This window comes from Leptodactylus fuscus, chromosome 5, assembly GCF_031893055.1.
Source record: "Leptodactylus fuscus isolate aLepFus1 chromosome 5, aLepFus1.hap2, whole genome shotgun sequence".
NCBI lineage: Eukaryota > Metazoa > Chordata > Amphibia > Anura > Leptodactylidae > Leptodactylus > Leptodactylus fuscus.
Window position 1 is genome coordinate 42,418,997 of NC_134269.1, and position 25,496 is coordinate 42,444,492.

The window sequence follows — 25,496 nt, forward strand, 5'->3', positions numbered from 1 at the left end:
GGATTTGGAGACAGAAGACTGCCATGAATTCCTCTCCAAATTCCTCCATGTGAACATAATCTTTACCCTTTGCTCTTTCAAGAACGCCAAGAAGATGCTGCAGACTGAAACAGTGAGGAGAAGATAATCTCCTGTTTTTGGATACCCTTCATTTATAGATGAACCCATCACCAAGAAATGCTTCACTCTTATTATGGAATAATGGCTCTGTGTCCTATTCAGATTCTGGCCTACCAAATTCTCTCTGAACTGTCAGCAAAGACCAGAAGAACTGAGTCTGCAATTTTGTTCATTTTCTTAAGTGTAATGGCCACAGGGAAGAGTCCTAACTTGTTAATCCAGTCACTTTGTTGGGTTTGGTCCGGAAAGAATTTTTGTCCCCTTAGGCCAGTTTCACATAAACTAACTTCTTGCCAAATGTCCCATCCTGACCAAAGCTCTAGTGACCCAAACTCTCCTGATTCTGTGAGCCATGGTCAGTAGACCCATGGCTGACCCGGACACTTGGCACTATATGTGCCAAAAATTTACCCTGAAAATGGCATTCTAAAAGTTTTCCAACTTCCTGGACCAACAAAGAACTACAAGAACCGACTTCATCTATCTTGACTTGTTCTGGATGTTAAGACTTCTCATGGCAGAAAAGGCTCACACAGATAAAGGGGATCTCTTGAACAATATTTTTTCATCCAAAGCCCTATATAGAAGTTTCTATATAGGCGTTTCAGAGGGAGCCAGACAAGGAAACCAATGGCAGCAAAAGAGGTGGAGATTTTCCATGCCCTTAACATTAGTGGGTACTATTACTATGTGGGTACAACTGAACTAAGATGGTAGCTTCAACAAGATTTCCTATAGATGCCCTAAAGTATGTCCGTCGAGGTCAGATATTTTTACATACAAATTGATATATCACACAAGTATAAGGCAACCCTGTTTATATGTACGTGTCATATGTACTATACCCTCATGGCACCTTTCAGAGAAATGATATTTATATAGGTTAGTGTTGGAGTATTTCTGAAGCCTTCTACTCCACCGATATGCCATATATGACAATAAAAGGCAAACCATGTGCAATGTAAACCATAATCTTAAGGAAGAGGTCCAGTTTGCATAGCAATAATCAGATAAGAGAACCTTGCCATTACATACATCATACATATCACTCATTAGACCATGCACTCTTCTATCCAAATACCATACCTGCCAATATATTTATATACCCTGCTTAAATATGATACATTATACATCGATATGGACCTCTTATATTCCTGGTCTTCCAGATGACAAACCAGACCAGACTTTTAATATTTGCCTTACAAGGCAAAGTCAGTTAGATATGTCACAAACCACAAAGGTGGGGGTCTGGCATCTGGGTCGAAAATGAAGTCTTTGTCGCCAATTTCAATGGAGAACTGGCCAAATGTCAACTCTTCATCGATAAAGGGAACTCGAAACCCTCAGACCTGAAGTTGACAGTTTTCCACCATGTGGCATGTCACTATGATCCATCATCAAGGCAAATTTATTTGAAAGGTTATTGGTTTATGAATCTCCATGGTTTACTAGTATTGAGCAATATAATCTGATATACTCTTTATTCCACCATAAAATAGGTAGGAGGAAACAGAGGTGATTGGAAAAAACACATATGTAACAGCAGAAGACACAGACCCATTAACATTGCAGACACCTTGAATTTTTAGTTTAGGACTTTGTGTGTGTTATGACACTTTCATTGCATTCCAAACACTGCTGCTTTCAGGCTGTGCGGTCACCGATAGAACACAAAAAGTTGAAGAGGTTCTCCACTTTAATTTATTATTACAAAAATCCAATTAATACTACATTAAGAGACAAGTGGTGCAAGGTTGCAATTTTGCCAAGCCTTTTGACTGTCAACTTAAAGAGGACCTATCAAACTCCAACTCTATTATTTAATAGGTATTGTTCCACTGATTCCGATGCAGTTGGAATTTTTTCTCTAGACCTTACCATTCCTGAGCAATCATTTCTGTTACTTTCTGCTGTTGGGTGGGTGGTCCCTGACTCTCTGCTCTTGCCTGTCACCGCCCACCAGGCAGCGAAGAGCATAATTGTGCTGAAACTAACTGAACTCATTGCTCCAGAATGGTTAGAGCTAGAGAAAAAAATTCCAACTGTTCTAGAATCACTCGAGTGACAATTATTGAAGGATGTAAAGAACTCAAGTTGGTGAAGGTCCACTTTAAGGTGCTCATTGCAACCTGATATCTGATGTCTGTATTATTAATCAGATTTTTCTAAGAATAAATTTAGATGGTGAACTCCTCTAAGCAGAAACCCTAATATATTCTGCTTCCTGAGAAACAAGTACTAACACTGAATATGTTTAGGCAAGATCACAAGCATCACAATCCTCAATGTCAAAACCAAGCTGTGCCATCATACAATCAAGTCCAGTCCTGAAGGAGTTATGTCCGTCCCATATAGAAATATCTCAGGATGACAGAACATCGAGGCCTGTGGAAATTTCTTTTAGTATATCCAGACGACATTTGGAATTCAGAAAACGCATCAGCTTATGAGAAGTATTGATATTGGGGTACGGCAATTCAACAAGAAACATGGAGCATTTCTTTGTCTCCCACCCGACACACAGTCGTCCATTCCCGCACAGTCCTTCCACCACACAGGCCTTTCTATCGATAAAAGACGGAAGCAGTTTGTACACGACGAGAAAAAAAAAAAAGGCGTTAAGGATATGTATTCAGAGTCAGCCAGAGGCTCCATAGCAGATCCACACTATACTGATGTGCACAGAAGGTCGAAAAAAAAAAAAAAAAAATAGAGATGTACATATATATATATATCTATCTATCTATATATATATGCAGGGTTACTCCTCTGTGGGGCAGGGAGGTCAGGGGGTTCGCTAGCATGTGTGCGCTTTACAAGTCTATGAGCTGATCCACCAGTAGAAGTGACCTGGTCATGTTTGGTAGGCTGGATTCAGAGTTCCCACTGCTGTTATTAGCGTGAGGACCTGGAAAGTGGGGGGGAAAGAGAGCGATTCAGTACGTGTCAGAAATAAACAGAGAAAGCTTGAGCAGAAGGCGAGAGGGCAGAAATGAGAGAGGGCAGAGACAGCAGTAATACATACGTTAGCGGCAAGGACTCGTTCACATCTGGCATTTTAAACACAGATTTGCTGTGGGAATTTTTTTGGTTTGTGAAGTGGGAACGGACTTCAAAAAGGGGAGAAGGAGACATCATTGTCTTGGAGATTAAAATGCAAAATGTGAACAAGTCCTAATGCTTCAATTGAATTGCTTTTTTGGCAAGCCGAGTTAAGCCGTGCAATCTGTTCTGGCACATAGGGGGTTAATGCGTCCACAAACTTTCCACCTTAGGCCGGATTTACACGAGAGTTTTTTGGAATGGAATTTGACACAGAGGCAGCCTCAGACTCCGGTCCAAAAAACAGCTAGCCGAGACTGGATGCTGGTGCAGTGCAACAGCATCCGATCGCAGCATTCTGCTACAGATTAGGCCCAAATGAATGGACCTAGTCGGGAGGGAGGTGTCAAGAGGCGGATGTCCGCGGCTGAATCCACCTGAAGACAGGGGAGGTTGCGTCTTTTTTCTGCTAGTGGAAAAAAGAAATGACTGATTCCCATTGATTTCAACGGGAGGCAGTTTTTTGAGCCAGATTCTGACATGGACTCCGCGTCAAAATCCGGCCCAAAAAAACCCTGTGTGAACCCAGCCTTAGAATCAGAGGTAGGCAACCTTTGGCTCTCCAACTGTTGTGAAACTACAATTCCCAGCATGCATACTTTCTCTGCTGTTCTTGAATTTTCCATAGAAGTGAATGGAGTATGTTGGGAGTCGTAGTTTCCCAGCAATTGTAGTGCTGAAGGTTTCTAACTAGAGATGAACGAATAGTATTCGACAAATAGTTTCGAATACCTCGCTCCCATAGGAATGCATGTAAGCGGCCGAACACCAAGGGGTTAGGTGCCGGACGCTAACGCATTCCTATAGAGCGAGGTATTCGAATCTACTATTCAAATCAACACTATTGCTAATGCCTTAGATCAATGTATTTCTTAGGAGAACTTTGGCTAAACTGTCTAATATAAAGAGGAGCTCACTACTGATAACTTATGCTTAAAATGTGTCATCAATGGCAAATTGGTGCGGGGGGGGGGTGGTGATGAGACTCCATATGGCCCTATGTAGGCTCTGTAAATGCAGTTCAAACGTGTACCTCCAGTTGTATAACAACTTTTCATAAATGAATAGTAAGAACCATTGCAAGTTATACTACTAAAGAAATTGTATTTCCTTTTCCACATATCTGGCAGAGTTACTTTTGACATAGAAGACTATGGAGAGGGGAGGGGAGAGGAGGCTCCTGGAAAGAACCACATATAATTGCATCTGCTAAACTCTGCTCCATTTTGAGTGAGGGAGCTCTTCTGACACTGCTTTATCTTAAAGATAAGACTCCAAGACACTACTGCTGCACAAAATGAGGCAATAAATCAATTAAAAGCCTCCCCCTCCCCTCTCCATAGACATCTGTTAGTTGAATATAGAGATACTGAGGATACAGATAAGGAAGGAGGGCAGCCTAATACGTGGAGGAGGAAACTGATTTCTTAAGATATATTACAAAGATTCTTATATTCACCTGTGTAGGTTGGGAAATTACTAGTGGTAAAAAGATGATCAGAAAATACATAAAGTATAAATTTTACCAATAAACTAAAATTGCAGGTTGGTACAATATAAAAAAGGCATTGGGTAACATTCACAAATGTCACTATAAAACAAAGATTTGGAACCACAAGATACAATAAAAAGACTTTCCCTACTGGGCCCGGGTATGAAGACTTGAGGACGACCTCTCGATGGTGCCAAGAATTTGTCATGTGACTTCAATTCATAAGAGAGCCTCCGAGCCACTAAACCTCTTGCCCATGTCTTACAATTGTGAATGTTACTTGTGGCACTTTTTTTTTTTCTCATACCTCACCTTGCACTTTAGTTCACGGTCTAAGTCGCCTGAATGGCGGATCTGTAAACGTGTAGCTTTAACCCCGTAATGCCAGAAAAGTCAGCTTTCTTATTGGATTTGAAGCGTATGATTGCTTTTGCACCATTAAAAAATCTTCGACCCCCTGATCATCTCCCTTTTCTGTCTTACCTTGGGAATTTTTGGAAACCAGTACCGGAATAGGATCAAATTCATCATCAGCCCTTTTTTCTGTATCATCCGGGATATCAAAGCCCGTTAGGAGGTTAGTATCATCTGCAGCGTGCGGAGGAGAAAGAGAGAAGCGGGAAGCTCAGACAGCGAAAGTGAGAAGCCTGTTAGCAATTTTACACACGAGCCAAGCGAGGGGAAGATTTGGGGGAACAATAACACAAGGGAATGGCCAAAGATGGGATGTGGTTAAGGGGTGCAGTCTTACTCTACCAGCTCCCGTATAGACATAGAGAGATCAGGCCTATTACATGGATGATCTCATATTTGGTCAGTCAGAACATCCCCGATATCCCGATACATGTAAAGATATGCGCTAGGCAAAATCTCGACAATACATGGTTATAAAATGATGGTTTTTGTATCATTGAACAATTGTATTGAAACACTGGAGAGTTGAGTAGCAATCAGTCCTGTGTATGGGCACCTTATTTATGCTGTGCGGGTATTTTCCAGCATCCTATATATTTATAGTAGCTATAATACTATATGGTCAGAAGACTTTCATTTTATATATGGGATATTAACGAGCATCGCTCACGCTGCCATCAATCTGTTAGAAAACTCCAGTAGTCAGCTGCTACCAGGGCAAGCTGCCAACATTTCCCATATAGCACTACTATAATAACAGATGGCAATGGAGTAAATGGATGACCATGAGATACACGGTCACGCCACGCTCTCTTAGATTTTTTAAGCATCTTTTTCGACTTAACAGAAGGCGGCCCCCGTTAGCCAAAGGTATTAGGGAAACTACCCCGACATGAGATATTAGTTTATCTTCAGCCCTAACATAGATTGTCAGCACAGTAGACACTTAGGATTGGGGTCTGATGTAGGTTTATGGGGACTTCCCTTACAAGTGTGCTGAGGGATGGAAGTGTTACTTGTAGTCCTGATCAGTTACTTTTGTACACACACGCTAATATATTTAGGGTAGGATGTTTTAGCCTCTTGGGCATATCAATAAAAAAGTTATATTTTAGTAATTTCATCGTTTCGATATCAACAACTGTCAGACGATGTGTTAAGTATTGTTCATTCAACACACACATGTATATGGCCACCGAGACCAAAAAAATATTCAACTGGGAAAAAATATAATGATGGATGGAGGTAACAAAAATGGTTTCCAGTCATGGGCAAAGTAAATGAAATGATTAAAATGATTTCTGATATAGAGACCATTTTCATGTCTTTGCATGTATGGGGTATGGTTGGATTTTCTGTTCACTGATGAGATATGTAATAAGACGGTATGGAAATTATTGCCATCATATCATATACTAAATAAGAATGACATGGCGGCATAGGTGCCAAGGACAGGCTACGACCAGTGGACAGAAAGGGCACAATGAAAAATGGAGAGGGGCCTTCAAAAATTCACAAGACATAAGGGATGCAAGATTCTTAGATTATTATTTTTTTAATAAATAGGATATTTTTCTCTTTTCCACTGATTTTGCTGCCCCAAGAAGTCTTGCAGTGAGAATGGTAAGCATCGATGACATATTGTGTACATATTCCATTAAAGTCTGATCAGGACGTGAAAACCATTGGGATTCACACAGCTGTACTGAGTCATGGAGCTACGACACCCTCTACCTCAAGGTGGCGCTGTATTTACCGCATGCTGCCCCTATGTTATTGGTATTCATGGGTATATACAAATTGGTCTAATGCATGTTACCAACACATTCAATTACACGCAAAACCGGCACATTATGATGGATGATTCCTTAAGGGTACATCACATACACACATTATAACCACATTAGGGTGAAGCACTAGGAGAACACTCTAGTCAGTCTAATGGGAACAGGACTTTTGATCAATATCCATCAGCGAACTATTTCCCCAGAACGTTTCAGCTTGGTCTATTTCATTGGAATGAGTTCCCTTCTCTGAGAAACAAGGGGTCAGTTAGAAAAAAATTTAAAGGTGATGTCCAGTGAGACAAAAAGTTGTTTCAAAGTTCTTAATGTTGAAACAAATAAAATTTACTAATATGCTTTAGTTTATTGACTTTACACACACATACATGACACATACACAGATTACAAACAAGCATGCAGAGAGACTAACTAGAGAGAATCTACTACAACTACTTGTAAGCTTACCAAGTAACCATATGGCCATAAACCAATGGGAAATAAATGATGAAATATTATGGAAGACAATGAGAAAAAAAAAAAAAAGGAGTGGTAAAGAAATGTGGTAAATGGACCCCCTGTGATAAGGGAAGCATGGACATGAATCTGGATGTATGACGTCTGACGCTCCTCATCTCCACCATTACTACATAGAGACGTGACCTCACATCACAAGTATACAGCCATAACATTAAAGCCACCGAGCCCTGCCACTGTCTAGAAATCACACTTTGGTCCATGTCAAAAGCCACTCAGATCTGTACACTTCATCAATTTTCCTGCTTCCAACATATCAACGTCAAGATTGGATTGTCTACATACTGCCTAATATTTCTCACCCCTTCACTGGCTCCATTGTCACATGTTGATCATTGTTCTTCATTTGATCTGTCTTACCGGTTTTAATGTTATGGCTGATCAATGTATATTCTGTATACCGCATATTCAAATATCCACCAAAACCACAGCACGTAAGCTGCATACGAATACCAAAGGCACACATGCACATTAAAGTCGACAGCTATACACTTATATCTGATAAAATGTACGTCCGCGTGTCACCTACAGCCTACAAAATGTGATGCCAGGATACGGCCTGCCCTATCATCCCGACATCTAAAGGAACATAAGATGGCTAAAGACTGCTAAAACTATAAAATCATACAATTTTGAAAGAGAGCTAAAAGGGGTTGCCCATGATTTTTTAAATTGTTTTTTTTTTTTTTTTTTACATAAATAGTCAAATCAATTGAAAGCCGACAACTGGCCCCTGTATGGATGCGGCTGTGTGGTACAGTAATGGCATCTGGCCGCTATACAGGACTTGGCACCAGTTGCTTCTGGCTCCATGCATTGTATAGTACACAAACCAGACCTCTGAAAAGCTGATCTGTGCAGGGGCTGGTGGTTGTGAGCATCCCATCAGGTATTTATGGCCTATCTTAAAGATAGGACAAACATTAAAAAAAATCATAGACAACCCCTTTAATGGAGAGAGTAAGTATGGGCACTCTTCCTCCATTATATTCTTTAGATCTGAACTAAAAGGATCAATAATTAAAGACGTGCTAATGGAAAAGCCAAAGAACCATCTAAAGATGCCAAGAGAAAAGAACCATAAATCCTCCTCAGAGGCGCGCACAGAAAACACGGTCTTAAAGTCATTATTGCAAATGTTCTACACTACAGGGTATCTTCTGTAAAGATCCAACAGGAAAGGTTCCTTTACCTAAGGGTGGTGATTTTGGTCATGCGCCACAGGTAAATAAAATCAATGTTAGGGTGTTATAAAACTTTTCTAGCTCAGTCTGTCCATTGGTTTCCCAGTGGACACCTTAGACACATACATATAAAGAGGACCTTTCACCTCCTCCAAGAAGTCCAGCTCTTTGCATCAGTGCTGCTCCACTGAATCTGATGTATTTGGAATTTTTTCTCTAGCCCCCATTATTCCTGAGCAATCAGTGCTGTTAGTTGTGTTGCCTGATATGCTATTTAGGCTCTGTACTGTCAGGAGAGTGGGGTCAGGCAGGAACAGACAAGGGGCATGACTCTGAGCTCTGACACTGGCTGCTTCTGATTGGATCTCTGGAGCTTGTCTGTTCCTGCCTGACACTGCCCATCTGCCTAACTCACTGCACTTATTTCTCAGGAATGGTGGGGCCTATGGAAAAAAATCCAACTGTGCTGGAATCAAATGCTAAGAACTAGAGTTGGTGGAGGTGGTGAAAGGTCCTCTTTAAAGGAAGTCACTGAATGGCATTTGTTACCTATAGGGACCCATGTAAAAAAAAAAAAAATGCATTGTCAGTCATGGTGCAAAAAGTGTCTGAAGCAGTAAATGTGGTGCAAGCCATGTAGCACACCTACCCCGTGGAGCAGATATATTGATTGATCACTTATCCCTCCAACAGTTACGACAATCAAATTAATGCAAATAACTGTATGAAGGGAAACTGTCAGCAAGGAGGCTGCCTTAAAATTTAGCGTAAGGCTGTTTAATTATATATGGAATTGCATTATTAACAACTAATATTGTGTTATGAGACTTACCAGTTTGCTTTAAATAATAAGCTGGTAGCGCCATAGGGATTGATATCGGTCATATATATCCTCACTACAGTAACTCTAGGGATTGATAGGGATCTTACGAGCAACACAAGTGGGTGACATATCTGTCTTGGATTGAGGCAACACAGTGACTCAGTGGTTACATACTGCAGCCTTGCAGCACTTGAGCCCTGGGTTCGAATCCTGCCAAGGACAACATCTGCAAGGAGTTTGTATGTTCTCCCCGTGTTTGCGTGGATTTCCTCCCATACTCCAAAGACATACTGATAAGGGAAAAAAAAAAGTGGGGTTTCCTATATGGGGCTCACAATCTACAAAAAAAAAAAAAATCTGTCTTGGATATTCTGATAGTTGTTGAGGGGAACAGCAAACACTACTTAGAGGTTTTCCATACTCCTTTATTATGTGGCTGGCTGTGCTGCCCAATGTTTGACCCCAATGGTGTATGGACAGCATTAGCTTTACTCGTAAGTCTTATAGGACAGACAGATGAATGGATATACAGTGAAACCACCCCAAAATACAGGCCCTAGACCAGATCTCACTTTCCCGCTATGTGTATACTATATTCTACCTTTAGAGGACCCCCCCCCCCCCAGAAAACCATTAGTCACTGCAATTTTGGGAGGTTTCACTGTGCATAAAATATGAAAAGGTAACAATACAGTACGGTACCGCAGGACGTTCACTAACCATTCTATATATTACCTGCAGATGCTGGAGCAGAGAGGGTTACTGGAGCAAACTCATCAAGGAGGTCAGCCGCGGGGTTAGACAGAATAGAATAGTCAAGCAAAGAGTCCTCCCCGGTGAGGGAGTCTGGAGAATCCACAAGGAAGCAGTGAAAGGAAGGCAAAGTGTTAGAAGCTTAGAAGTCTAGGACATCACAGATCTGCTACACAAGAGACTGGGTGACGAATACAATGGTCAATGAAGGTTTCTGCAACCTTTTGGATATTGCATGAAATAAGACTATAAGGGTACATGCATACAAATCAGGATTATATGTAGATTTTCCATTAGGAGTTCAATGCAGAAAATCTCCACCATAATCCATTAGCATTAAAGTCAATAAGAAATTCTATTTCTCACATACATGATGCAATTTTTTTTCCATGCAGAAATTGACCTATGCTGCAGATATTAAATTTTACAGAACGGCATTTTTTTTTAAATCTAGTATAGATTTTTTAAAAATGACTTTACAATTTGCATGTCAAAATCCATATGTACCTATATGACAATCTGCACCAAAGTCCACGAACGGTGGGAATTTTCCTTGTATACATGCAGATTTTCTGCATCTAAACCCCGATGGTACCACAAGGGTAGCAGAATATTTGCTCAAAACCACTTGGACCCCTGACAGGATAGCTGTAGAGTAGTCTATGAACTCTGCAAGTTATGGTGTTACTATATTAGAGCGGTCTATCATCTTTGCTAGTGATGCATTAGATATATTTGAACTAAGTTGCCTTCCCTGGATCATCCCCTGATGAATCACAGTATACCGGTGACGAAACGCGTAGGGTGAGAAATTGAGGTGACATTAAGAAGAGGGACAGCTTTTCTTGGGGCTAGGGACTGTATAGACATATTATGGTGTCAGCAGAAGACTGCAGCTCCGCCTGATACCAGGATGGATGGTCCCATTGCCTGAACCTTGGATTGATGCTCCTGCCCTTGGCGAGATCAAACCTCACATTACAGATGAACATGGCATCTTCTGACTAATCTAATGTTTGGGGCTGCCAGAGGCTCAAATGATATTTGCTTATCAGTATTGCCTTACAGTTATCCTGTAGGAATAAAGGTCTGTAGCTGGTAAGAAAAAAAACAAAAAAAAAACACCCCTCCCCAAAATGACAACTATATGAAATGCAATTCTTAAAGACACAGGGTTATACAGGGAGTAGAGTCAGGTAGTATATATATATATAAAATATTTCTGGCAGTGCTGATCCCTGAGTAAAATGACTGTGACAAATACATTCAGTATCTCCCCATGGTAAATGAGGAATATTCTACGTATAAACCAAGCACCAACCTGTGCGATTTGAAGCAATGGAGTCTGCCTGGGAAGAGAGGCGCTGAGGCATCGGAGGCTCCAGCCCAGGAATAAGACTTTCCACCACAGGCTCTGCTTTCCCTTGTGTGGTGACGGAGAGCAGAAGAGGTCACCATGTAACACAGAGGTGCAGATGACAGCAGAGGCAAAGTAGAAATGAAAACAAGTGAGAAATCCCAAAAGATTCAGAAACTTTCAGTAGGAAAGTCATTGCGTCATGAAAACAACATCACTCGATGGCTGCAGATATTGGCTGAGGCAGCACCCCTTAGAACACAATGAGTTACCCAAAAATGGGCACAGAGAATGCAAGGGGCAGTGACAGCAGGAAGTCTGTCAAGTACAATTTCAGCCAATAGCTGCAGAGCAGGAAGTGATGTCAGAGAAGAGACCGTTTTAGCAATTTTTTTTGTATGGTCAGGTAATATATAGCCACTGTGAAGAGTTAAGGACCTATAGGGTATAGTATACTTTGGAATTTGTGGGCCAATACTGAAAGCTTCAGCAGCCCAAGTATGTTACACAACCACTAACAACATGTGAATATACGTATTCAGGATTTCCATATCTATGCCCTGCACGGCTTGAGCTTGCCATCCTCACCGCCATTTGAGACAATCCATTATCTATACAACACATCCAGGACCCATAGTGAATAGCGCAGGTCAGGAGCTTATCCATAAATCCGTAAATGTCTGCCAGACATTTAATATATGGCATTTAGCGTAAGTCCATTGCTGACATTATTCAACGGGGATGTGCTCTCTCCAAAGATCACATTGTAAGTACATAAAATCCTCAGTGATACTGCAGGCAGTGTTAAGTCAGTGCTGAAACCTGACAAGGGAGTCATGAGAGAATGGTTTTACTAGAAAAGGTCATTCCTTTGTAATATATGAGCGGTTTCTTGGCTACTACATCACAATACTGGACAGCTAATAGCAGTCTTGGCCAATTATACAGAGTAATATCACTGGTGTTCACTTCTGAGCTGGCCCCTTCCCTTAAAGCGGCCCATTTGTTAGGAGCCCAAAAATGACATGCAAGCCAATACTTCTACGGGATGAATACCTTCACTTTATTGTCCTTAGATTTTGCTCCTTGACTGCTTTTTAGCTTAGCTCGATTGGGACAGAGCTGTGTATTGTGACGACAACTTAGCGACAGTGCCTACAGGGAGTCTGAGGTAGTCTAAAACACAGCAGCCATCTCAGACTAGGCACAGATCAGAACCCTAATACGGCTCAGCTAAAAATCAGCCAAGATCTGAGGAATATAAATTTCCGCTAAACCCCTTTAAGTATGGACTTGCCAATCTTTATTGCAGGGCTGTGAGGTCAGTAGGCCGAACCACAAGCGCGGACTCCTATTTTTCAATAGCCCAATTCCTTCATAAATGGCTGATACACATGGCCAGTCAGAAACCGTAAAGATCCTCAAATTCATTAGCTAGTGACTGATTCCTATGGGAGCAAATATGTACCCGTATTTTCCGAACTATAAGGCGCACATAAAATACTTCGATTTCCTCAGGAATCGAAAGTGCGCCTTATAGTCCGGTGCGCCTTATATAAGGCTTGAAGCGGCGGCACGCGAGGAGTTAAGCGGCGGCCGCCGGCAAAGTCTCCGTGCCGCTTCCATACATTGCAATGGGAGCGCGCTATTCAAATAGTATTCGTTCATCTCTAACTATTTGAATAGCGCGCTCTCATTTTAATGTATGGAAGTGGCATGCAGACTTTGCCGGCGGCCGCTGCTTAAAGGGATTCTACTAGAGATGAGCGAGTACTGTTCGGATCAGCCGATCCGAACAGTACTCGCTCAACTCTAGACTCTACCATTAAAAGAACTTCTTCCCCTTGACCACGTCGGAATTCGTCTCTTACCTTTTCCATAGCCAGCGCCGCCTTCTCCCTGAGCTGTGTTCGCGCCTTCCGTGTCCCCGTCTGTGTTGTCTTCTTTGGGCCTCATGGATGACGCATGCGCAGTCGGCTCTGGCTGCGAGAGCCTGTTAGAGCCGACTGCGCATGCGTCATCCATGAGGCCCAAAGAAGACAGAGACGGAGCTGCGGAAGAAGGCGGCGCTGGCTATGGTAAAAAGGTAAGGAGACTATTCCGACGTGATCAAGAAGGAAGAAGTTCTTTTAATGGTAGAATCCCTTTAACTCCTCGCGTGCCCAGCGCTTCCATTCATTTCAATGGAAGTGTGCCATTGAAATGAATAGAAGCGGCTGGCACGCGGGGGGTTAAGCGGCCGCCGGCAAAGTCTGCCGGCCGCCGCTTTCAATCACATATAAGACGCACCGGACAGCGCTGCACCTAATAGTTCGGTGCGCCTTATAGTCCGGTGCGCCTTATATATGGACCTAGGCAGGACTATAAGGCGCTCATGGGTAATGCGCCTTATAGTCCGGTGCGCCTTATAGTCCGCAAAATACGGTAACAAACGATACGTCTAGTTAATTATACAATATAAATAATTGTATAATAGAATTAAAAATGAGAATTTTATTTTCAAGCCACAGTTGGTAACCTTTTTCGGATTACACCTAAAATTGGTCCAGACTCTGAAGCCTTGCTTTATTGAGCTCACGACTTGAAGTAGAGCAACCATTCCATCAGAATATTAATATGGAATTTCAGTGTGAACACCCTGACACTAATGCTTTGTAACAAACAACAGCTAGCCATGTGAAGTAGGACTAAGGGTATGTTCACAAGGAGGATTTTGCGGCCTCAAAAATCACTTAAAAATGCCCCAGTGGCAGAGGCGGAGTCCTCCATGTCAATATAACCTAAGGGTAAGCAAGTTTTCAGCCTCTGAACAAGAATAAAGTATACTGGAATGTTGCACAGTTGGCTAGACTGTTTTCTACATAAAACTAGAAAACTAACCCCAAAAAGAGAATGGAAAAACCTCAAGGCCCATTTGTGTCAGCTTCTATCTACAGATCCTATGTAGACCTATGTTTTTCCACGGTGACAGACTACAGAGACCCTATGCTCAATTTGCATCAGTTTTTCACAGATCATCACAGACTTAAGTCTTCAGGTGAGGTGTGAAAAAGTGCCAACAAGGGGCAACATGGTGGCTTAGTGACTAACACTGCAGCCTCGCAGCAGTGGAGTCCTGGGTTCAAATCCCACCAGGAACAACATCTGCAAGGAGTTTGTATGTTCTCCCCGTGTTTGCGTGGATTTCCTCCCATTCTACAAAGACCTACTGATAGGAAAAAAAATGTACATTGTGATCCCTATATAGGGCTCACAATCTACATAATAACTAAATAAATACATTTGGATTTGTTTTGTTTCGGGAAGGAGGGAGCAGGGGAGGGGGGGGGGGTGTCTGCTTGGGGACCCCCGAATGGTAACTTAATCGGCTTAAAAAGTGGCTACCTTAGGAAACCTGTGGACTCCATACACTATAATGGAGTCCACGTGGTTTCCAACCAAAAAGGGTAGCAGTGCTTTTCTCTCCCCATTTTTGAAGCAGAATGGGGAACGGAATCCCCAGGCGAAGACTGGTCACAGAATTTAGCCTAAGACATGCTATTAACATGTGGTCATATTATAATGTCACTTATGTAGTAATAATAATAATACTTAAAATAGATAGATAGATAGATAGATACTTCAAGTTTAAAAAAAATAAATAAATAATAATATGTGCTACCCCCAACCCATAAGGTTTTTACCATTCACAGTCTCATTGGTGCTCCCAAAAGGATCTGCCAGCTGAACAAGGTGGGGAAGCAGAAGTTGAGGTTCTGGAGATTTGAGACCCTCAATCAATTTCTCTGCGTCAAGCAAGAAGAAAAAAAAGGAAGACAACACAACGAGGAAGAAAGAAAAAAAAAAAAAAACATTTCATGAGGGACAAGCAAAGCTTAGGGAAGAACATGCACATGAAAGAAAGAAACATCACTGTACACAGCAGATAAGCTGCGCTTGGCTCCGACATCTAGGAAGTGTACCTTTCACTTTTGACAGAATTTAGCCCAATAGAAGAAATGTACTATGCACTTCTGAGAAGGCAAATAGCCAAATAAAGCTGAGTGCAGAACATAAGCAAATGGGGCAGATTCAATAATACTGCCTAAGACTGAGTCGGAAGCCAAGCAATAGCATCTCCATTACACAGTGTACGGAGTCGTCTGCTTCTGGCTCTGGACACTGTGCAGATCCAGCTGTTGAAGCAGCTTACTGGTGAGGACGCCGGGTGTTGATCTGATATTGATAATCTATCCTAAGAATAGGCCATCAATAACTATTCTCGAACAACCCCTTTAAGGCAGATTGTGAAGCATTTAGCTTAGTAGGTCCCTCCAGTATTTGCATCTGTTCCTCAAGCACATGTATAAGGTCAGTGATGCTGAGCCAATGTTCATCTCTGGGGCTGCTTACATAGTCATACAAAATATGCATTAAAATCTATAGAGAATGTAAATCATCCATGTGTCACTTGTAATGCATCCATATAAATTCATTTGCAATGGTCATAGATTCCTAGAATAGAGCAAATTCATATTTTTCCAGAATTTTGTCTAATCTGCTAATCCTGAACAGAAGCAAACACTGGGGTGCAAAAATAGAAGTAAATCTGTACACAAAACCCTTTAAGCTGTAGCCCAAGGCCTCCATCATACACAGGTCCTATAGAATCTATTTAGTCCGAGGAGCTTTTATGCAGAATTAAAGTCCGGGCTATAGATGTAGCAGAGCCAAATATGTGAATGAAATACTATAATATAACAATATTCTGGGTTAAAGACCAACCAATGTATATTAAAAAAAAATAATAATTTTGGACATGTCACAGATAGATAAAAAGTTGGGATCAGTGACTGTTTGGGTCCAGAGACCCCCACCAATTTTAGAAACGTGCACATATCTGCAAAGTCCATAGAAAGAAGACCGTCAAAGAAGCACAGTGCTCAGCTGAGGGCTTCTGACTCTTCATTTCAGCAATCAGGGAGGGGTCTCTGGACTCGGACCCCAATATTAAAACCTCTGACCTGCCATTATAGTAAGGAACATTTTACCTATAGTTCCAACAGTAGATTTACCTGTAGCCCTTTGGAAAACCTGTAGATGGTATACTGTCATTTGACAGCAGCTAAAAGTAGCAAGTAGTTAAGGCTACGTTCACATCTGTATTGGACTCTGTTTTCCTTGTCAGATTTTTATCAGTTTAAGGGTAAGTTCACACAGAGTATTTTGGTCAGGATTTTGAGGCCGTATTCACCCCAAATCCTGACCAAAAAGACGGTTCCCATTGAAATCAATGAGAGCCGCTCCGGCACAAGCAAGCGAGTTGCTTATTCTTCAGGAAGTTTCGCCTGACGATTTGGCCTGAAGACCCTCCCTCCTCCCGACTAGGCCCATTCTTTGGGCCTAATCCAGAGCGGGTGCATGGCTTTCAGTTGCGGCTACCCGGTTTTTGGACCGGAACCTGAGGCGGCCTCTAAAAGACCCTAAAAGAATGGGTAACTATAAATACAATACGCTGGAAACCATCAACATGTAGGCTAGGTGCTTTTACCAACACCCATTAGTTATAGGCTTACATTAGATTACATAGATTAATTGTGGCTAAATAAAAGTTACCCTTCAGGTCACAATAATTGCATAACACATAGCAAAAATTCCTGGTACCCTTTTTTAGGTTAGGTCTGCAAAAGGAGATCTTGGCTGTGCAAGATACAGGTTGTACAACCAAAGATTGCACATTTACTATGCAACCTCATAGCATAACGAAAGGGAAAGAGGTCGCTTTACGACTTGTAGGTTGCCGAAGCCCTAACACTACGGTCGCAAGAAAACCAACCCTGCTGGATTACCTGGCGTTTCAGAAAGAGGAAGAGGTAAGAAGGGGTCAGGAGTTTTGTGGAGCGGAGGGCTGGGATCCTGACCCTGCACGTCAACAGGTTTATCCACAGCTGAGTCCCAGAAAGAAATGAAATAAAGAGAAGAAAAGAAATGAAAGGAGAGAAAGACGGGTGAGAAGACAGATGAAAAATTGCAGACACACATTAACAGTCTCCTACGGCTGTCAGAGTGGAAAATGATAGGGATTCTCAAGGTTCATCGCCATGTAGGGATCAAGGGAGTGTCTGAGTCTTTTTCTGCACCTCCTTCAGCCACAATCCCCAAGTCAAATTTGGACTAAATGAATTCACTGTTATCCCAAATTATATTTCAGGGATCTGAAAATTCAGGAGTGGTGCTGGATGTTCACCAAGTGTAATGCCCCCCCCTTCCCCACATGATAGCACAGCATATGACAGAATACAATATACTAAATAGGAACTGTCTCTATGCTACAGTTTTGCCCCTGTTATTGCCAACTAAAATTTTCAGTACTTCCCAGCCCTCAATACACACTTGGAAGTAATGTGCAATCACCTGCTCCGCCGGAAAAGAGAGAAGGGCCAAAAGCATCAGCCTGTGAGACAGCAGGGGGCGCTGGAAAGCCAGACAGAAGATTCTCTGCAGAGCTGCTTAGTTGCTCTGGAGGTTTACCTAGGAAAAACCATAAAAGAGAAGGTAAGACAGACCATCAGGGACAGTGTCATCTAATATGCACCCTCACACCACACGGATAAAAACTCAATGCTATGTTTAGCACTAATGGCCCTTTCACATGAACGTACTTTGGTAGGGGCACAGTTATATACAGGTGCAGTGATAGTCCCTGCTAAGCCCTAGACTAGGGATAGGCAACCTTCGGCACTCCAGCTGTTGTAAAATTACAACTCCCAGCATGCATACTTGCTCTGCTGTTCTTGGAACTCCCATGGAAGTGAATGGAGCATGTTGGGAATTGTAGTTTCACAACATCTGGAGTGCCGAAGGTTGCTGACCCCTGCCCTAGACCTTAAGAGGGTTCCAAAAGTCCCCCTGCTGCATAAAATATAACACTATTCTAAATGGCACACAGTAGGTTGGAGCCCCATTACAACATTTGCATTGGGGCCCAGGAGCTTCAAGTTAAGCCTCCGTGTCTACATATTGCCTGCATTTCCCAGTCTGACCGCAACACCGCAACATAATTCAGAAACCCCATTTGTGTGCGTCTTTAATACTGAAACGAAGGGACTATTCGGATGACAAAGTGTCGTCAGAGTCTAATGGCCTGGACAAAGACCCAATGGAGGATACTGTATTTATGAAGGCTGGCATATTGAAACTCAAGTCTTTATATCCCCAGTACAAATGAGGCAGCTCCTCTGTCAGGCCATATGCTGAAATCTACACTAACTTGCAGCTAGCACAGATTTCACCGATCATTTGGCCTAAAAAAATTGATGTATACGATTCACGTCTGCCTTCCTCAGAGTGTGCATAGTGAGGGACAGTTTGCTCACTTCAAGATCTTAGACAAGAACATGAAATCTTAAAAAACCTGGGAGCAAACACAGTGACTACATACTAGGAAATAGCCATTATCTCTTACTTTCTCCCAGCTTGGCAAAATCCTTATTGAGAAGTTCCTCAGCCGTGAGTTTGGAGAAGTTGTCATCATCAAATGGGTTCCAGCCAGCAGACTCTGGAGGGTTGTGGACATTCTGCTGAGAGGTCCTTGGAGAGCCAGAGGGGGTTGTAGTAGCTGACCTTAAAGATGAGAGGAAGGTTATAGAAAGTTTTTTTTTTTTTATAGAAGTTAGACAAATTGGAAATAAGCAAATCTTGGACTCCATGAAGAATTAGTAATCTGTACTGAATGGCAATAAGTATGTACACAGATGTAGCAGAGCTGAATGTTTCATTTTGCCCTACATTACAGTTTAATGATGCACATGGTCAATGGAGAGCACGTGCCTTACCAATACCAAAGGGCCAACAGATTCCTATAAGCAAAACTGGGCAGTTATGGTACCACCGCACTTATACATACTTGGATTTATTAAGGTTGGCCTCAGCCGCTGCTGCCTGGAGTAGTTGTGTAGATTTACTAGCAGGAACGCCGAAGACCGCGCTGTGTGTGACATCGCTCAGGATCCTCCTGTGTCCCCCACGCTGAGTCTTAGGAGAGGAGGGAGGGGTGAGGGAGCCCAGTTTAGGTGCTGCAGCGGGCTGCGTTGTTGCTGGCTGCGCTTTTTGAGAGGCTCTTGCCGGAGCTTGGATTTGCTGGACATAAGAAACCATAATGACAGTAAGTATCTCAGGATATCACAACCTGTGTACCAGTCTAATTCCATCCATCAATGCTGCAGTTCCCAGAAGTCGGTCTTTAAAAACGACTTCATGCATAATAACATGGGATATTGAAGTCAAATGAGACACATAGGAGGACCTCTCTGTAGAAAAACCATTCTGGTATTGTTAGAAATATACAGGGGTTTTAGAATATCGAGGAAACACGTCTGACAGCACTCACCCCCTGTTCTGGAGCAGCGGCAGCAGGTAGCGGTACATTTGCTGGCACGGCTTGCGGCTGGGCGGGAGCCTGCATGGGGGCTACTACTTTCTGCTGCATGGCTGCCTGCTGGGCTAGGAGTTGCTGCTGCTGTTGCATGTAATAGGCTTGAAGCATCTGCTGTTGCTGCATGGCCTGCATCTGTGGATCAGAGAGAAGATGGCAATTGTCTGAATAGAAGAACTACATCACATGACCAATGACTGGTCTCTTATCCTAGATGTGATGCATAGTAGTCTTTCATACTGTACCTATACTGAATGATCAACCACATAATGGCAGTAATATACTTGAACAACCTTTCCTAGATCGCCTTACGATCTTCAATGAATATATGGGTACTCAACCAGCAGTTTTTCCCCCGTGACTATAGTTAAGCCAGCCCCCATAGCAGAGGTAACTAATGGTGAAAATGGGAGAGGAGTAAGAAGACACAGTGATCCAGGGGCAAGGTCCTTCATCTAAAACCCCCAGAGTATACAAACTGAAAAAACACTCCCTAAACCTACGACAGTCAGGAATCGGCATAAGTTTCAGGTAGAAAAGCCAGGTTTCTGGCACGACCTGTAGTAAATTTTTGGGGCCAAGGCATCTTTGTCTTAGCTTGAGTTTATCTCTGCCCTGCTCCAAGTATTTTTGCAAAAATTGTCAGGCAGGGCACAGAAGGGACAGCGTGTCAATTTTTTGGTCCAAGAAAGCGCCATGCCCCAAAGATGCATCACAATTTACATCCATTTATGCTAGAAAACTATATAGATACTGAATAGGGTTTCATTACCACAACAGTCTTTTTGGCCACCATTTGGCCTGAACTGAACATTTATATACTTTTTTAAATTATTTTTTTTTTTATAGTGCAACCGGTTCAGTACAAAGTATTCCACACCATTCAGTTTTGCATTGCTTAAAGGCCATTTTACATGTCAGGGTGATCTTCAGGTAGTAGCGCGCCTAGGAAAGCCCTATAGCTACCTTGTCATAAGCTGAACAATGAGCAGAAGATTATCAGTAGCATATAACAGCTGAATGGGAGACAAATGATCGCAGTAGGGATTGCTCCCCTCACCCCCACGCATTCACACAGAATCGGTCATAGGTCAAAACAAATGACCACCATCTGAAGTGTTTTCTCATCGATCAGTGTTCATCCTGATCTGGGGTTCAGGTCCGTAACGTGTAATAGGCATACAGCTAACCTAGACATCTGATAAGAATAGCATACAGCTAACCTGCTGAGCTTGGAGCATTTGCTGCTGATACAGTGCTGCTGCCTGTTGCTGCTGCAGAAGTTGCTGCTGTTGTTTGATATAAAGTTGTTGCTGCTGCGGATGAGGTGCTGGCTGGGCAGTAGGAGTTGCAGGTGCCTGCACGGGAGCTGCAGTCTGTGGAGCGGTGGTCACTGGGGTGGCCGGTTGCTGAGTAGGTTGGGCCGGCTTAGGCGCTTGCTGAGGCTGAGTAATAGGTTTTGCAGCAGGCTGCACAGGGGCAGCAGCCGTGGGCTGGATAGCGGCCGCTACAAGAAAAAGACATACATGAAAAATGAAATACTATATGCAGCACATGCATGTAATATATAGTCAAACATTGTGGAATCATACTTGTACTTTATAAACAACTAGCTGGTACCCGAAACTTTGCCTGCGGTGATTGTAGAAGTGGGTATAGACAGGCACGGGTAAGGTTTTCGTACTGTGTATAAGGTATGGGATATGAAATGTAACTTTGTATCTTGTTTTTACTATAATTCAGAGAATACGTGAGAGTTTTGTGTTGAAGTTAATCTGTATTTGAGCTGCTATATATACGATACGGTGTTGTGAGAAACTTTACATAGTGACATAGTGGGACAGAAGTATTTGAAGTTAACCCTTTCCCGCCGATGGCATTTTTTGATTTTCGTTTTTGACTCCCCTCCTTCTAAACCCCATAACTTTTTTATTTCTCCGCTCCCAGAGCCATATGAGGTCTTAATTTTTCCTGGGACAAATTTTTCTTCATGATGCCACCATTATTTATTCTATATAATGTACTGGGAAGCAGGGAAAAAATTCAGAATGGGGTGGATTTGAAGAAAAAATGCATTTCTGTGACTTTCTTACGGGCTTTGGTTTTACGGCGTTCACTGTGCAACCAAAATGACATGTCCCCTGTATTCTGTGTTTCGTTACGATTCCGGAGATACCAAATTTATATGGTTTTATTTACATTTTGACCCCTTAAAAAAAATCCAAAACTGTGTTAAAAAATTATTTTTTGAAAGGTCGCCATATTCCGACAGTCGTAACTTTTTTATACGTGCGTGTACGGGGATGTATAGGGCGTCTTTTTTTGCAGGACTGGGTGTACTTTGTAGTTCTACCATTTTCGGGAAATGTTATTGCTTTGATCACTTTTTATTCAAATTTTTATCAGAATCAAAACAGTGAAAAAATGGCGTTTTGGCACTTTTGACCATTTTTCCCGCTACGGCGTTTACCGAACAGGAAAAATATTTGTGTAGCTTTGTAGAGTGGGCGATTTCGGACGTGGGGATACCTAACATGTATGTGTTTCACAGTTTTTAACTACTTTGATATGTGTTCTAGGGAAAGGGGGGTGATTTGAATTTTTAATCCTTTTTATTTATTTTTTATATTTTTTTTACTTTTTTTAAACTTTTTTTTTTGCATTTATTAGACCGCCTAGGGGTATTGACATGGGTGGGCGGTGTCGCGGATTGTCAGAGCGGTGGGGGTCGGCAAACATGGCTGCTCCGGAGCGTTAAAGAGAGCCTCCTGGAGTATCGTTAAGGTGAGGGGCAAAGTGGTAAAGTATATGTATATGAGATTGTGTGGGGTTAGGGGCAAGGCTGTAGAGGGCAATATGAATTTTGTGGCTTGCTATGGTCCAAAGTGTGTGAGATTGCAGAGATGGTGATGTGAGTTTGGGTTTTGTGGGGGTCCTGGCACAAACGTATGTGCGCTATTGTGACGAAAAGTAGCCTATTGTTTAATCGGGTGTATTAACTATGTTTGTGGAAAATTTCAGCCAAATCGGTGGAGCGGTTTTTCCGTGATTGAGGAACAAACATCCGAACACACAAACCCACAAACTCATAAACTTTCACATTTATAATATTAATAGGATTGTATAGCAGGTCAAAGATCAAACCTATAGCTGCAAAACTACGTATTCCTAATATTCTAGATAAGCAGGCAAAAAGCATCACCAGAAATATAAGGGATGAAATAATAGAAAGCCTATCTGTAATGGAGCAGTGCACCAAATGTGTAGAGACAGGCGGCATGTCCTATCTTTACCAATCATGACCACATAGCAAGGACACATGACACAGATGAGGACCATAATAAAGTGGATAACTTTATTATGCTACAATACAATTATAATCACACACCTTTCTAATGGGTCACAGAATAAACTTTGTGTGGGGGGCTCCTCTTTAAATCTGGTAGCCCTATGGTCTTCCTACACTAATGTATGTATGTGGACAGAACTACAGAACAGGAACGTTGCTTTTAGAAGTATGGTTCTCAAAATTGAGAATGTCATTTTGAGGTTCAAGAATAAATCTGGAGCCAACATACCTGGTGGGGCAGCAGCTGGCTGTACGGTGGGCCTTTTTCGTGGCGTTAGAGCCGGTTGAATAGGAAGCATTCCAGGGTTTGGTTGTGTCTGGCCTGCTTTTGGCCTCTGCCGAGGAGCAATGGATGTTTCAGTCGTTGGAACAGGGTCAGTCAATCTGTAAAAAATAAATAAATAGAGAATTACCTGTAGAGCTAGTTCAGGCTATGTTGTACTAGGCGATAGGTAAGGGTCCTTCCTAATAGGGCAGGGAACTAAGAGCAAGAATGGATTATACTCTAGAGCAGGGATACTCAACTGGTGGACTGCAGTCTGAACCGGAGAGGGACACTCATTTCCTGTGCACCAAGCTTTGATACCTTACAATAACGGATGATTGCCGATCCCTGCTGCCTGTACAGGAGAGTGTTCTTTCACAGTCACCACAGACGATTGCCAATCCCCGCTGCTGTTATTGTAAGGTATCAAGTCTTGGAGAACAGAGGTCGAGAGATGAAGGTTTCTCCCGACTGCCGTTAATGTCAATTTTTTGTTGGGGCACTAAAGAGAATTACAATGTGTGCAGCACTAATGGAGAATTATACTTAGTATAGACACACACACACACACACACACACACACACACGCACGCACGCACGCACGCACGCGTACAGTGGGGACAAATGTAATATGTGGAGACAACTAATAGGGCATTATACTGTGTGGGGAGCACTAATGTCTCATCAGTGCACTAAAACACAGTATAAACCTCCTTACTCTCCCCCCCCACACACACACACACAGTAATGGCACGTTAGTGCCCTCCATAGTATAATACACCTGTGTCTCCAGACAATATAATGCGCCCCAAATGGTATAATGCCACGTTACTGCTCACCACATAGTATAAAGCTCCATAGCGCTCCCATACATATAATGCTACATTAGTACCTCCTACAAAGTATATTGCTCCTTAGTAGAAATGAGCAAACACTATTCGAAACAGCCGTTTCGAATAGCATGCTCCCATAGAAATGAATGGACGTAGCCGGCACGCAGGGGGTTAAGCGGCCGGCTGCCGGAAAAGTCTGCGTGCCAGCCACTTCCATTCATTTCTATGGGAGCGTGCTATTCGAAACAGCTGTTTTGAATAGTGTTCGCTCATCTCTACTCCTTAGTATACCACCCCACTGTATAATGTTCCTTAATGCCCACACACACAGTATAAAGCTCCTTAATAACCCCCAGAACATTACAATGCTCGTTAATACCCCCCAGAACATTACAATTATTATGCTCCTAATATGAAACATTTTTTCCGAATTTTTCTGGTCTAAACCTGGGGTACGTCTTATAGTCTGAAACTACTTATTGTCCGAACAATACTGGACGTGTTCGCTGTCCAGGTCAGACCTTCCCTGACCCCTGTCAGTGGATATTTACTAGAAGGTGTTGGCTACCCCTGCTCTAGAGGATTCTATGTTCCCTACTGAGCCCTGCCCCGGTAATAAAAACAAGTACATTTCTCACTAGGAACCTGCTGACAAGTTCACCGTTGTCTACAACAGACAATATCATCTATAGACTTTCCAAATGTTTCTTTGCCAAGAAAATCAGGTCGTGTATGGCGTCTTATGAAGGACTAGCAGGTGGAAATTGCTCAGTAAAAAAGGATTTGGGGAGAATACAACCCACATGGAGCTTACCTGGCCTTCGGTTGGGATTTCTTAGCAGCAGCTTCTCCTGCTTTCACTGGTTCAGGCAACTTAGCAGGGATAGTGGAGTCCTAAATAAGGTCAAAGTGCAAAAGGTAAATACACCGCCCATTAAACACATTGAGGGAGAATTACTAATAGGGTCTAAGCTTTAGTCGGTGCAGCTTTTGACTAGACAGTTTCTGATCAAAGAAACTTATCAAAGTTGAGGTTGACAAATCTGGTATATTGTTAGGCTAAAGCCCCACAT

General features: G+C 42.4%; 1 protein-coding gene across 3 annotated transcripts in view; it reads right to left on the reverse strand.

The window, feature by feature from the left end:
- The window catches only part of AAK1 (AP2 associated kinase 1), a 112,991-nt gene that overhangs the window by 9,935 nt on the left and 77,560 nt on the right, over positions 1 to 25,496 (reverse strand). The window contains exons 9-21 of one of the 3 annotated variants that reach the window (XM_075273018.1): positions 25,238 to 25,317; positions 23,555 to 23,709; positions 21,200 to 21,483; positions 19,932 to 20,111; positions 19,449 to 19,681; positions 19,008 to 19,165; positions 17,957 to 18,073; positions 17,392 to 17,490; positions 15,247 to 15,348; positions 11,528 to 11,629; positions 10,189 to 10,299; positions 5,198 to 5,302; positions 2,620 to 3,028 (exon numbers count right to left, since the gene is read on the reverse strand). In XM_075273018.1, the coding sequence (XP_075129119.1) occupies positions 2,934 to 3,028; positions 5,198 to 5,302; positions 10,189 to 10,299; positions 11,528 to 11,629; positions 15,247 to 15,348; positions 17,392 to 17,490; positions 17,957 to 18,073; positions 19,008 to 19,165; positions 19,449 to 19,681; positions 19,932 to 20,111; positions 21,200 to 21,483; positions 23,555 to 23,709; positions 25,238 to 25,317 (1,821 nt within the window). In that variant the 3' untranslated portion in view covers positions 2,620 to 2,933. Of the gene's footprint in view, positions 1 to 2,619; positions 3,029 to 5,197; positions 5,303 to 10,188; positions 10,300 to 11,527; positions 11,630 to 15,246; positions 15,349 to 17,391; positions 17,491 to 17,956; positions 18,074 to 19,007; positions 19,166 to 19,448; positions 19,682 to 19,931; positions 20,112 to 21,199; positions 21,484 to 23,554; positions 23,710 to 25,237; positions 25,318 to 25,496 lie in introns of those variants that run through there. The other 2 variants (XM_075273015.1, XM_075273016.1) reach the window with 2 other exon arrangements.